General features: G+C 40.4%; 1 protein-coding gene across 2 annotated transcripts in view; it reads right to left on the bottom strand.

The window, feature by feature from the left end:
- Positions 1 to 15,414, bottom strand: part of LOC138762034 (actin-related protein 3) — a 61,793-nt gene that overhangs the window by 2,984 nt on the left and 43,395 nt on the right. For both annotated transcript variants that reach the window (XM_069935220.1, XM_069935221.1), the window contains exons 6-11: positions 14,039 to 14,146; positions 11,473 to 11,616; positions 10,109 to 10,282; positions 9,906 to 9,998; positions 6,269 to 6,394; positions 1,214 to 1,297 (exon numbers count right to left, since the gene is read on the bottom strand). In XM_069935220.1, coding sequence (XP_069791321.1) covers positions 1,214 to 1,297; positions 6,269 to 6,394; positions 9,906 to 9,998; positions 10,109 to 10,282; positions 11,473 to 11,616; positions 14,039 to 14,146 — 729 coding nt within the window. The remainder of the gene's footprint in view (positions 1 to 1,213; positions 1,298 to 6,268; positions 6,395 to 9,905; positions 9,999 to 10,108; positions 10,283 to 11,472; positions 11,617 to 14,038; positions 14,147 to 15,414) is intronic.

Below are 15,414 nucleotides of genomic sequence, written 5' to 3'. Positions count from 1 at the left end.
AAATGGGAAAGGAGGGGAGGGTTGGAGATGATAGGTTGGGGGGGGGGGGGTGGGGGAAAGAGAACTGCAGGAAGTGGGGGAGGATTCCAGGCTAGGTAGAGAGAGAAAGGAATAAGAACTAAAATATTTAGTGGGGGGGGGGGGGGAGAAAGGGGGGGAAACAGCAAGCTGATTAGTGGAATGCAGTGAACTCAGTGTTCATGCCCTGGGGTTGGAAGGTTCCCAGATGAAAAATGAGATGCTGTTCTCCAATCTGCAGGTGGTCAGGGTGGGGTAGTATGAAAGGCCATGATCAGACATGCGAGCTTGAGAGTGTGACTCAAGAACTGAAATGGATGGCCATGGGGAGATCGCTTTTGTTGCGGACAGAGAGGAGGGGCTGGACGAAGCAATCTCCTGATCTGCGACCGGTCTCTCCAATGTAGAGAAGGCCACAGAGGGTGCACTGGATGCAGTAAATTAGTTTTTTGGAGGTATAGGTGAAGTTTTTTCTTCACCTGAAAGATCTGTTTGGGACCTTGGACCATGGTGAGGGAGGAGGTGTGGGTGCAGGTATTACTTAAGACCACAGTGGAAGGTGCCGGGGTGGGGGATGGGGCAATGGGTGGGGAGGGGAGTGCACAAGTGAGTCATGGAAGGAGTGTTCCAAATGGAAGGCTGAGAAGGGAGAAGGAAAAATGTCCGGTAGTAAGTACCAGAAATTCTGGCAGATAATGTGTTGGATACAGAGGCTGGTGGGGTGGTAGGTGAGGACAAGGGGGATTCTGTGTTTGTTGTTTCTAAGGGCGGGGGTTGGGGGGCTTGGGCAGATGAGCAGGGAATGGAGGAGATGCAGGTGAGAGCTGAGATAATAGTGGAGGGGAAGCCACGATTGTGGAAGAAGGCATACATTTCAGAAGCTCTGGATTTGAAAACCTCATGTTGGGAGCAAATGTGGCGGAGATGATAAAATTTAGAGAAGGGGATGGAGTCCTTGCAGGGGACAGGGTGTGAGGACGTGTTGTGCATAATTCTGTATTTGATTAGAAAAATGTAGAAGATGGCATTTAAAAATAGACTGATGATAATTTAAGAATGAACATGATCAGCAATGAAATTTATCTGCTTATTGGTAGGTAAAAAAGTGTGCTAATTGTTCTGCAAAGTAAAAAGGATAATTTTTCCAGTCTTATAAATGAGAAATAGACAAATTTTACAAATAATGTCTACTCACAGTGGACGCTAGCATTGACCCTCCAAACCAAACTGCATACCGCTGCATATGGTGTGTGATCACTTGAACATCAATTGGTTTAGGCTATAAAATGGAACACAAATACATGTATATTCTTAAAAACAAATTTCTCAGGAAATTAAACTGCTGTGGACATTAATCATTAAGGTAATTAATCTAGAAGAGAATTAGCATTCACATTTTGCAAAACCATCTCCTTTCACTATTTTGAAAAGGCGTTCAAGTTATAACATGTGCAACGCTCATTTCTGCCAGTTTGGAATGTACGTTTTCCTTTAGTCACTAGCATCTTACAAGGACATTTGATGAGGGACAATTGACTTGAGGAAAAGCATTTTAAGATAACAGCCTAATATAAATAGAGCCATTAAGTCGAGTAAACACAAAATCAGTTTATCATAAACCCCATATCTGCAATAAAGAAAACTTTTGAAAAGAGATCACATGGTGGGGTTAATGTGAAATCACAGTTCAGCACAACTCATTGAGCAACACACATCAAAAATACATATCACAAAAAATAAATATCTAGATGCAAAACTAAAATCCCTCTGATGGATCCACTGAGTTATGAATAAAAGAGTAATTATGTATAGTATGAGCAGCACACAATAAACTTATTTCTTCTTTCTGACCTTAAATCCACAAAGTCTGAGTAAGTGATCTTGATTACCTCAAAAAAAAAGACTTCCCTGGTCAGGTGGCAAAAAAACTGCTATTTATAAATTAAAATTAAGTCCAGGCCTGCTCTTATATAGTAATAATAAACAAAATACAGCTGATTGTAGAGTAAGTGTATAAACTTGTCCACACAGTTTCACACAATCACTTTAATATGGCTTGATCACATTTTTGATGTTGGATGTATTAATTTTTAATATTTAGAGATACAGCGCAGTAACAGGCCCTTGTGGCCCATGAGCCCACACTGCCCAATTATTTTGAATTTTGATTTCTTTGGAATGAGAGGAAAAAAGAGGAAGCCAACTCAAAGAGAGAACATACAAATTCCTCACAGACAGCAGCACGGGTTGCTGGTGTTGTAAAAGCATTGAACTAACAATCACACTACTTTTTAAAAAATAAAAACACAATGGGAGAAATTTTATCACAATGGGAGAAGTCTCTTGGTGCTCTTTAAAGAGCCTCAATTTCACCAGGATAGAGATAAAATCTGTAATATACCATGAGAATTTATTGTCATGAAGACGTCACAAAATTTGTTGTTTTGCGGCAGTGTCAAAGAGCAAACATGCATATTTCAAAAGCATCATTCAAAAAATAGTGCACAAAAATTCAAAGAAAGACAGTGACTTTGGTTCATTGATCATTCAGGAATCTGATGGTGGTGGGGAAGAAGTTGTCCCTGTGTGGCTGAGTGCTCTTCTTTCCACCCCCCCCCCACCCCCCAATGGTAGCAGAGCAGGTGGTTAGGGTCCTTGAGGATAAAGGCTGCTTTCTTAAGACACCACCTCTTGTAGGTATTCTCGATGGAGTGCAGTCTGGTATCTGTGATGTCGCAGGCCAAGTTAACAACCCTCGAGCTTTTTCTTGTCCGGAATGTTGGCACCTCTGTACCAGACAAATGATGCACCCTGCCAGAATGCTCTCCACAGTACACTTGTAGAAATTTGAGAGTCTACAGTGACATACTGAATCTCCTCAAACACCTCACAAAGTATAACTGCTGACAAGCCTTTTTCATGATTGCATGACCTAAAAGCTCCAGGACAGATCTTCGGAGTTCACACCCAGCAATTTGAAGTTCTTGACCCTCTCCACTACTGAGCCTTTGATGAGGACTGGTTCATATTCTCCTGACTTCCTCCTGAAGTCCACAATCATCTCCTTGATTTTACAATGTTGAGTGTAAGGTTGTTGGTGTGACACCACTCAATGAGCTGATCTATCTCCTTCCTGTAAGCTTCCTTATTGCTGTTTAGGATTCTGCTGACAACTGTGGTGGCATCTGCAAATTTGTAGACAGCATTGGAATTGTACCTGGCCACACAGTCATGGGTACATAATGAGTAGGGCAATGGGATAACACGCATCTTTGAGGTGCGCCTGTGTTGAGTCAGTGAGAAGGAGACATTGTTTCCAATTTGTACTGACTGTGGTCTTCTGTTGAGGAAGTCAAGGATCCAGTTGAATGGAGATGCAGAGGTCCAGGAGCTCTGCAGAGGTTTGGAGCTTCTTTACCAGCACTGAGAGAATAATGATGTTGAAGTTAAATTTTAAAAAATTTAACTTTTTAAATTTAGACATACAGCATGGTAACAGGCCATTTCGGCCCACAAGTCCATGCCACCCAATTTATACCCAATTAACCTACACACAGTGGGAGGAAACCAGAGGCCCCAGGGAAAACCCACAAAGACACGGGGTGATCGTACAAACTCCTTACAGACAGCGCAGGATTCAATCCTCGGTCCCAATCACTGGCTCTGTAAAGGTATTGCGCTAACTGCCATTTCAACCATGCCACCCTGAAGGCTGAGCTGTAGTCTATGATGAATTGCTGTTTTCAAGGTGATCCAGTGCTGAGTGGAGAGCCAGTGATACTGCATTTGCTGTAGAGCGATTGTGACGATAGGCAAATTGCAATGGATCTAGACCTCTGCTTAGGTGCAGATGACACTAAGCTAGGATGGGTTGTGTGCACGCAAGAGGGGGTCAGGAAGCTCCAGTGTGATTTGGATAAATTGAGGGACTGGGCAGATACATGGCAAATGCACTACAATGTGGATAAATGTGAGGTTATCCACTTTGGTAATACAAACCGGAGGGCAGATTACTATTTGAATGGCAATAGATTAAGAGATGGGGAAGTGCAGAGAGACCTAGGGGTACTTGTACATCAGTCTCTGAAGGCGAGCATGCAGGTACAGCAGGCGGTTAAAAAGGCAAATGGTATGTTGGCCTTCATATCAAGAGGGTTTGAGTATAGGAACAAGGATACCTTACTGCAGCTGTACAGGGCCTTGGTGAGACCACGCCTAGAGTATTGTGTGCAGTTTTGGTCACCTTATCCAAGAAAGGATGTTCTTGCAATGGAGGGAGTGCAGAGGCGATTCACCAGGCTGATACCTGGAATGGCAGGAATGACTTATGAGGAAAGATTGCGCAAATTGGGATTGTACTCACTGGAGTTTAGAAGATTGAGAGGGGATCTCATAGAGACATATAAAATTCTGGCAGGACTGGAAAGAATGGATGCAGATTGGATGTTTCCAATGATGGGAAAATCCAGAACCCGGGGCCATGGTTTGAGGATAATAGGCAAACCATTTAGGACCGAGATGAGGAGGAATTTCTTGACCCAGAGGGTGGTGAATCTGTGGAATTCATTGCCACAGAGGGCAGTAGAGGCAGGTTCATTAAATATATTTAAGAGGGAATTAGATATATTTCTTCAGTATAAGGGTATTAAAGGTTACGGAGAGAAGGCGGGGACGGGGTACTGAACTTTAAGATCAGCCATGATCTCGTTGAATGGCGGAGCAGGCTCGAAGGGTTGAATGACCTACTCCTGCTCCTATCTTCTATGTTTCTACGTAGGTGTTAATTCTGACCATGACCAATCTCCAAAAGCATTTCATCACAGTAGATGTTAGTGCTACTGGGCGATGGTTGTTGAGGCAGCTCACGCTGCTCTTCTTGGCACCGGATGACTGATGCCCTTTTAAAGCAGGTGGGAACCTCTGACTGCAGCAATGAAAGGCTGAAAATGTCCATGAACATAAAAAACAAAGAATTTGGACTTGATTTGGATGGTGCACAAAAAAGATTTGTTGGGATAGCCCTAGCCGTAGCAAAAAAATGTATTATGTCAGCCTGGAAATTAGAAGATAACTTGAGAATACAACAATGGTATATAGAAATGAATAAATGTATTCCATTAGAAAAAATAACATATAATTTAAGAAATAATATTACAATATTTGAACAAATATGGGAGCCATACATGAAACAAAATAGAGAAAACCTACCGGGGACATCTACCACCTAAAATGACAGAAGGAGAAGGAAATGAAAAGAATTGACTCAGTGGAATTTCTTGTTTATTTTTATTGAGTGACAACATTGTTTGACGGGTTTAATGTATCTTAGATTCTGTACATTAAATGAATGGGAGAGGAGGATGGGAAGGGGGGGGGGGAGAAAACGACACTATATATATTTGAAAAGAAAAATGTATGTATCTTGATCAATGTGGTTTATAGTGTGAAAAATAAAAAATTAAAAAAAAACACTACTATTAGTTGGTTGGCACAGATTCTCAGTACCCTGCCAGTTACGCCTTCAAGGCCTAATGCCTTGCAAAGGTTCACCATTAGGACTGATGTTCTGAAGTTGGCCTCAGAAAAAGATATCACAGGATCCTCAGCCTTTGATGGGATTCTTGTAGACACTGTTGGATTATCCCTCTCAAAGCAGGCATAGATGTTCAGCTCATTAGGTAGTGAATCTACAAGTTTACCATTGTAACAGTATTCCTCAAATGCTGTACTGTAGTATTAGCTGTGCCAAAACAGAACTTTAAGCCAAACCTGAAATTTAGAAGAGCATTCAACCAATAGGAACAACACAATTTAGAGATAGTGCACAGTAAAAGGCCCCTGTGCCCCTCCCCCCCCATCCACCTGATCAGTTAATCTTCCAACCCCATACATTTTTGAAACATGGGGACAATGAAATCATAAAACCTGAAAGAAACCCACATGGATATTGGGGGAGGGGGGAAAAATGTACAAACCCCTTACTAACAGTGCCAGATTAGAACTTCAGGTCACTGGTGTTTTAATAGCATTGCACTAACCACTATACTAATGTGCCACTCAGTTGGGTTTCAATTTTAACTTGTTTTGTTATTGAACTGAACTTGATTAGTCTGCAGAGCCTGTTAATAAAACCAACAGCAGGAAAAATACACAGCTTAAAAAAAATCAAAAGAATATCAATGACAAAACATGGCAAGTTAAAGAATATTTTTGGATGTCACTTTGCCACAATTTACCAAAAGATGCATACCTTTAGTTTTCCACCACTCAATTCTTCACTAAGTTTGAGCCGAGCATCTACTGTCCTCTTTAAGTCTCGTTGTAAACGACGTCCAAAATCCCTAAACATAGTTGAGCCACCAGAGAGGACAACGTTCTGAAAGACAAAACTCATTTCTTCAGCTTGATCTGCAAAGCTTTGGTCTTTTTCTGAACAATCTGGATAAAAAAATAACAAGCTTCACATTAAGATTTTGAATTTTCCCATTTTACCATGAAGCAAAGCCTCACCAACCTTAGAGGAAAACTAGAATAAACATTTTCAAACTCACCCTACATATATATAGAAATATATAGATATATATATCTATATATTTATATATATATATTTTTTTTTTTTAAATCAACATTCAGAAAGCATGGTTCAATACAATTGTGAATATGATTCCAACCCTGGGAAACTGGATGCATATGCAAAAATAATACAGATCAGTAAAGAACAAAATTACCAAAGTCTGAAAATAGAAGAGAATTTTTTGAATAACCCTCAAAGCTAGAAAACATGAAGGGCAATATTAGTGCTAGAGACAAAATGGGTCTGGAAGAACCCCTGATATCTCCACTCCTGTTATGAGCCACTTAATTGCAAATGGAAAGCATAGCATTTTTTTTCCTGAATTCAATGGTAGAAATCTTTTCAAAAGAATGAGAACCATGAAGGATACCATGTAAAAAAAAAGCATAGGAAACAAGTAACATGGTCTCATCAATTGCTCCAAACCAGGGGTGTCAAACTCAAATTCACGGAGGGCCAAAATTAAAAACTTGGACTAAGTTGAGGGCCGAACTAAATATTTATTGAAAATTTTCAACATCTGCATGTTTTCTCTTCTTTCAACATATGTAATGTTAACTTTAGGAGGATAATGTTACAGGTCAGGAGTAGGTAGCTCAAGTTCACCCTTTGCTTGACCTGAGGGAAACATATTTTGTCCCTGTGGAGATGTAGTCAGCATTCACAGGCTGTGTCCATTTTGGCCTGCATCAGGACTCAGCATTTCCTGCTCACTCCTCAGACTCTAGGCCTCTATTCACCCTCAACCCACCATCCCTCTACCTGACCAGTCCTTTACCCAACCCCTACTCATCCCTCACTCCACTCGCTCTGCCTCTACCCACCCCATCCTATACATGCCCCTCTACTGGCTCTCCCCTCAACCTTTTCCTCCCTCTACCCGTCTCTCACCCTCTAATCACCCCTCCCCTACTCGCCCTGCCCCTCCCCTTTTACTTCTTCCCTATCCACCCCTCCTTCTACTCATCCCTCCCTCTAACTGCCCCTCGCACCACCATAACTTCCCCTGCCCATTACTCCTCACCTACACCCTCTGCCCACCCCTGCTTACCCACCCACTCAGGCCCAGCGCGCTGCCGATCAGCCTTTGCAGACAGCCACCATCTCTCTCTTCACGTGCAGGGCCGAACCAGCCGTACCTGGGGTCCGCGCGGGTGCAAGCGCTGAAGGCCATGGCGACCGGGAGAAGTGCGCTCGCGCTGTGGAAGGGCCGTCCGGTACCAGTCGCGCGGGGCTCGCGCTGCCCGGGGGCCATGCGCAGCCTGCCATGCCCGTCGTGCCGACAGGAAATCACAGGCACTCGCCCATCCGCCGCACCACTCGACAGGTGGGAGAAGTGACTGGTTGTGCGGGGAGCCTTCCAACTGGCTTGCCGGCTGATGACATCGACAGACTTCTCGTGTTACAATGGGGAAGGATGTGCAATGAAGGGGGAGGATGGTGGGGGTGACATTACCAAAAAACAGCATCGGATCTCGCTGCAGGGCAGGCCACCTCTAATACATTTTTGAAATGATCTTGCGGGCCAAATATAATTATATCGCGGGCCAAATTTGGCCCGTGGGCCAGAGTTTGACATGTGTGCTCCAGACTGTTGTAAGACGATACAGTACGTTTCCGATGATCTGAAATGCTTGGGATTGGACCTATCACGGTTAAGTGGATATTCTGGAATTTTCTCTAAAGCAGCTCAGTAGCATCAGGAGAACACTTGTATCAGCAGGGAAAGTGCGCAGCTCAGGCGGGGCAAGCGCTATTCAATTCAAATTCTGAGAACGCCACAATGCAATTTATCACAAAGTTGCAGTAATTCATGGCAAAAAATGGCAATTTATAAATAAATAATCAGTGCTATCCTTTCCTTCAATGTCTCACCTGTGGATAAATGTGACACGTCTCACCCAAAAAAAAACTAGCAGATATTTGGAATTTCAGTTGATCGGTTTTCGGTTAACAATTTTGTCAGACTTCAAATAATTAAAAGTCACATGACAACACCCACACATGGCATTCAATTCAGGTTGAAGAGATCAATTATTTACACTTAGTGTGTAAACTGGTTGAGAGCAAAATTCAGTTTTTACAATATGTCAGATCGGAAAGAACTGTAGGAAAATAATCTTAATATAGCAGAATTACTGTTTGAAATAAACTTTCTGAAACAAAGAATCTCATAGGGATATGTTTACGTGAATGGTCAAGTTGGGTAGAAAGACCATAATTTGTGAAAATGTGAAGTTTTCTATTTTGGAATGAAAAATTATAAAGCTAATACCTAAATGGTGAGACTGAAATATTGAAGTACAAAAAGGATGCTGGTGTCTTGGTTAACAAAATTAATGTTTGTATGCATGTACAATTTGCAAAGATATTGCAATATTGGCTTTTATCGCAAAAGGAAGAGACTAAAAAAAAAGTTTTGATGAAACTTTATTGGATAGTGGTGAGGCATTCTCAAGCAGAAGTTTGGTCTCTATTTACTTCCATCGATGGTGAAGCAAGGGAATTCTCTGTTGATATTTGGTTTGTAAGTTGAAGAAAGTTGTGCCTATGCAATGGACTGCGGAAGAATAGAGTTGATTGAAACATAAAAGATAGAGAGGGATTGTAAGGATTGATGAGAGAGAATGTCACTCCTAGTAGAGGCATCTAAAATTGAGGAGCACACTTTCAGAATTCCATTTTACATAGGATAAGGGAATTTTTAAAAATAGGTCAAATCTTTTCAAATCTCTGCCCCAGAAATCACTGCATTTATTTAAGTAGAGATTGATGGGCATTTAAACTATGAGTAAAGGTGTATGAGAGGGAGCAGTAAGTGGTTTTAAGATCAACACTGGATCAAGCATGATTTTAATCACACAGATGAGATGTCAAATGGCCCACTTTTATTTCTCTTATTATAAACTATGCTCCTAACAGGCATCATGAAGACTTTGCAAACCGATTGGCCTCATTCACAGATATTAGATAGACAAGACATCAATTGTGTTAACTCACTAAGCTGGTAAAAACATGACCTTTTTCGTGAACCAGTGAATGTAACCACATGATGGACTTGATCTGGATCCAGTTTACAAATAATACAGCCCTAATATACAACATGGCACTCTTAAGGATCAGGCATGGTCTACACGATTCAGGTTAAACAAACAGAACCAGAGCCAAGTAATAAAAGCATATTTTTTCAATAAATTATCACAAAGCCACAGAATATTCTGGGTATAATGGAGTGTTTAATCATAAAGTTACATCATCCCAAATACTTCAATAAAGTTCACAAATGAACAAAGCGGCACATAGGAAAACTAACCTTATAAAGCGGACGTCTAACATCAATAGGGCAGTTCTGAATAACTTCATCAACTACTTCTGAAATGGGCTGTGTGAAATCAGGATTTGCAAACTAGAAAAAGAAAAAAATCACTGGCTATTACTAATAAATTAAGTCAATGTACCCAGTAAGTTGTTGATAAAGTTAAAATGAAAATTTGATAGGTAGAACTAAAATTTTACCTCTGGGTGAAAGAAAATTTCAGGGCCCAAAAATCGCTCATAGCCGACATCAATGGTGAACTCTTTCTTGGAGATGGCATTAACTCCAGTATATTGTTTGATCCATTTAGTACCATCTGTGTCATACTTGCTGAACTCTTTTACCAAGTCCGGGCAGACATAACTGAAGCGTTCCTTTAATTTTAAAAAAACAACACATTACAAATATAAACAAAAATAGGTTTCAAAATAAGTCATACTTTGTACTATAATATTCAGTTTGTTAAATCATAGAATATGAGAGCATCAAAACAATCTGTTTAGAGTTGGAGAGTAACACAGCATAATGGACACAGGTCCTTTGGCCCAACGTGCCCACACTGACCAGAATATTCTACCAACACTAGTCCCACCTGCCTGCTTTGGGGCCCATATCCCTCTAAACCTCACCTATCCATATATTTATCTAAATTTTTCTAAAATAATATCTCAACCACCTCCTCCATAAGCCCATTCCACACATTCACCAAACTCAAAAAAAGTAACTTCTTAGATTTGTGCTAAATCTCTCCCCATCACCTTAAGCAAGTGGTTCTCAATCTTTTTTCCTCTCACATACCACCTTAAGTAATTCCTTACTAACCAGAGAGCACGTATGCCAAAAGTGCACTGTGGTTAGTAAGGGATTACTTAAGGTGATATGGGAGAGGAAAAAAAGTTGAGAACCTCTGCTTTCAGCTTACCAATTACCTAACTCTTGGTGGTAGGGGTTGGAAAGACTGTATTCCTCTCATTTGACCCAATGAATTCATGTTGATCATCAAGCACACATATCCCTCGCCACATTCCTATCAACTCTCTGCCAAGCGCTTGCCTTCAGTGGCCAATTAACCTACCAACACTCATATTTTTGAAATGTGGGAGAAAACCAGAATACCACCACACAGACAGCACCCGAGGTCAGGATTTAACCCAGGTCCCTGATGTGAAAAAGCAATAGCTTTACTAAGATTTAATTGAATCTCAGATCAAACTGAGATGCAACAGCAATGAAATCAAATGCTCTTGCAGTGACTGGAATGTGGCTTGTGACAAAGCGTTTTTAGAGATTGGTAAAACAAGGTAATCACATATTGCCACTTATGAAAACAGCAAGATTCCAAATTCTACTCAAGAATCATTGCAATTGGAAAATTGTTATTTACATTAAATAACCCCACAAAATACTCCTCAAGGACCCGTCTTTGAACAAAACTTTGAATTTTCATTCTATTGTCCCTGTTGCTCATGCAATTTTTGTCAATACATATCCAAATTGTCTTGTTAAGCTGTGCAGCACCAAGTGAGGTCACACCAAGAATTCTCCCCCCATCCCCACACTGTACCTTTACAGCCTTTGCTGTTTCCAGGGACTGTTCTGGGGGTATGCCCACTTCCCGATCTCTCAAAAGTTGCTGGATGAAGTATGTAATATCACGACCAGCAATAGGAATGTGTTTAATGCAGCTACCAATCACATATCCTTCAGCCTTTAAAAGAGAGAAAAGGTTTAAAAACAGATTAGTCCAGGCAGTTGTGTATTCAATGGTCTTCACAAAATTTCCTCTATTCCATTTTAAAAATTATCTTTCAACCTCAAACTTTGAATAAGATTACAATCACTCAATTTTGTTACTAGGAATGCCATGAACAAAGGAAGAAGCTAACGTTCATACCAAATTTTACTAACATTAACAGATTTAGGTATCTCAACACTTTAAAATGTCTTGCTTTTACCTCTAAAGTAGTATCCTGAGACTGAATATGATTTGCTTTCCTTTGAGGTTCAGTGAATATTGCAGTGGCAGTTGAGACCAATGTGGAAACAAACTTCTGCACAGATAGGGCAGGTGGCACCTCACAAGCACAGTTTCTGACATGATGTTCAGTGCTTACCTGAGGTTCTGATGCATGGACTTGAAGGCTTAAGTGGTTACGGACCCAAGATTCTCAAGGGTTAATGAACCATTACAAGCATTTTGCACAGGGCAATGACATAGTCCATCAATGAAGCTAATGTTGTAGCTGGGGCATTGATGCTGGGAGAGAACACAGATGTGGGACTGGACATTACCAATGCTTTGCTTCACAAAATTCTCCAAATCCAATAAAAAAAACCTTTCCAATGTCTTGGGGTACCTGCTATAGCTAACCAATTTCTCAAGGGACAATGATAACGGATGCCAAGTGGACCATGACTTTTTTGGCCAGATCCAAGATCATGAACCTCAAATGCCTTCAATTAATCGAAGGCTGTGATGGCCCATTGAAGATGATAAAATCCATCACTTATGCCTGACTACAACAAAAAGTGACTGCTGAGATACGGAAAGTGGCCCACATTTTCCTGGGACTTCATATGACTTTAACTTCCAAAGGGTAAATTTGTGCATGTTGAACAAAGCCAATACTTCAGTGAATAAACCAATGGCCTGATACTTGGCCTTTGAATGGATGCCAAAGTAACCTTATCTGCATATTGGTGTTTGAAAGCTGATATTGAGAGGATCTTGGTTCTGGAGTGTATTCTGCAGCACAAATTGTTTCCTGTAATTCTGAAGATTAGCTCCAGTCCCAAAGGAAGTTTTTTTGGGGAGAGGCGCAGTAAGGCACCTCAAAAACCAGGATGACGACACAACCGTTTTTAGAACCATAGAACTCTGCAGCCCCTCACTCTCTGATACAATCATTGGATACATTTACATGTCAACTCTTCAAGTTTAGACAAAAAAAAATCAAGATCCATACTCTTGGAATTAATAGACAAGAATCTACTCACAGAACCTACTCAACCTACATGGTCTATTGGTGTACATTTCTCTTTTATGTTATCCAAATTGCTTTCCTTACATTTTCAATTTGTTCTGCTTCTAATATTTTATAGTCATAATCTAAGAGTCAAGAGGCAACATAGCTATAAAACTTGCCAAAGTTAAATGGGAGGCAAGTGATGGGAGATGACTGTGAGAGCAGCCTGCGAAAACTGTTAAAAAGGTAAATTTAGTACCTTGACTCAACCATGATCAACGATATCATACATGCTTGCAGTAAACTACTTAATTTACTGTTTGATACTATCCACATATCAAACTACTGAATCTAGACTACTGTATTTCAATTATTAGATAATGGCTTTTTAATGCTTAGAAAAAGCATAAAGGATCAGTTAGCTCAACAATAATTTGTTAGACCACTTGGAATTGTTAATTCTTAAGTATATTTTTGTTCCAAGAGACTTCATGTCACACAAAAAAGAATGAATAACTTTGAATGATAAGACTTCACAAGATCACAGAGAAGACCAACATTACCTAACTCAAAATACGCATTAAAAGTTAGTAGCAAAGTGCAGCCCTGCATGCTCCAGCCTATGCACTAAAAGGTCTTTCAGACGTTTTAGGTAGAAAGTTCCAGTATTTCAATATAGTGACAAATATAGAGAGATACATTTCTTTTTCAAGATGGTACATAGGGTGACATTTATTTTGGGCCTCATCCTAAAAGATTGACAATATTGTGTTGGCAATTGATAAGTTGGGCTGAAGAGCCTGTTCTGTACTGAAAGAGTATCATTACTCTCTGCGGATTCTTCCACTTATCTTTACACAATGGACAATTTTTTAATTTAATCTTTTTAAAAGTGTCCAATTAACCTACCAACCTACTCATCCTTGAGATGCGGAAACAACTGCACCACATGGAAGAACATCGTGTTCACAGAAACAAACTCCTCACTGATTGCACTGGAGGTCAGAAATTAATGTGCAAATAGGGCAAATATAAAGTTGTGGAAAAGATGCTCTGGAGGATTCTCAAAAATAATAATATTTGTTTCACCAACAGCTGTTAAGACCACTTCAGTTGAGGCAAGCCAATCCTGTTCAACCATGGAATAGTTTGAAAAACACTTACCACTGGAATGACATGAGTAACACCATCCCCACTATCTATAACTGTTCCAGTCAATGTTCGTTCACCAACCTGGCGTGATGTCCATGAGGCAGCTAAGGCAAGGACAGCCTGAAGTCAAACAAAACTAGAGTTATTCTTTCAACCAAAGTAAAAGACATTCAGATGGAATCATAACCTATTTGACATATTAACCATCTTGGATGAAAATAACCCAATAACATAAACATCTATTTATTCTCATTTTTAGGTTACCCCTACCCTCATCTTATTCCATGTTTCCATCTCTTTACCTACTTCTGTATTTTCTCTAACTTTTTGAATGACCTCACCCCCTCTACCCATTTCCCCATTACTCATACCTTCTATCTGAAACTCTATCACGTTTGGGCACCTCCCTCGTATTCTTTCTCCCTATATATATATGTAATTTTACTGATTTTTTTTATCTTAGCCTTAATAAAGGGTACAAACACTAAACGTTGATTGACCAGTTTTACCCATGGATGCTCTCTGACCTATTCAGTTCCTCTCTTTCTGGTGATAAGAAGTGGTCAAGAGCACTGGGGGAAAAACAAAGTACAAGCTGTACATCTGGCCCATCTATCAATTTCCTGCAAAATATTCGGAGCTGCCAAATACAATGGAAAATTGCCCAGGCAAATCTGGATCCAAAGCAGCTAATTACCATCCTCTACATGCAATTATCATGGAAGTAACGGAACCAGGTAATACTTACTATTAACCTAAACAATGTCCACTTTGTGTTTCAACAGGATCACAGCCTTGAAATAAATGGCTGAATTCCAGAGAACAGGTGAAAACTGACAACAAGGAAGCATTTGAATAAAGTGTAGCATCTAAAGTGCCCTGGTAAACTTCACGTAAATGGCAAAGGAGCACCACTCCACAGATGGTTATTGGTGTGGTTGGTCAACCATCCCAGTCTCAGGAATCATGTCGGAATTAAAAGGCAGTGTCCTGGATCCAACCATTTTTAGCTGTTTAATTAATGACTATGCTTTGCTCCCAGAAGTCTACATGTTCATTAATGACCTCACAATGCACAATTTCATTGGCAGTCCTCAACAAAGGGAGTAGCAATATGCCTGAATACTACTAGAGCTTGACAACATGTCAAGTAATATTCATATCAAGGATGTGCCAGGTTGCGGCTGCTTCCAACAAGAGAGGGAAAGTACCTTCTTTGACTTTCAGTGCCATCACCTATCACTTGCATCCCTTAACGACATCTCAGAAGTTAACAGTGATCAAAAAGTTAACTGGTCCAATTACAAACAGTGACTACAGAGCCAGACAGGAAGACCTATGATCCTGCAACAAGTGACCCATCTTCAAACACCAAAAGGTCTCCCTAC

This window comes from Narcine bancroftii, chromosome 4, assembly GCF_036971445.1.
Source record: "Narcine bancroftii isolate sNarBan1 chromosome 4, sNarBan1.hap1, whole genome shotgun sequence".
NCBI classification, from domain to species: domain Eukaryota; kingdom Metazoa; phylum Chordata; class Chondrichthyes; order Torpediniformes; family Narcinidae; genus Narcine; species Narcine bancroftii.
The sequence above is the reverse complement of the archived record's forward strand: the minus strand, read 5'-3'. Positions and strand labels throughout refer to the sequence as shown.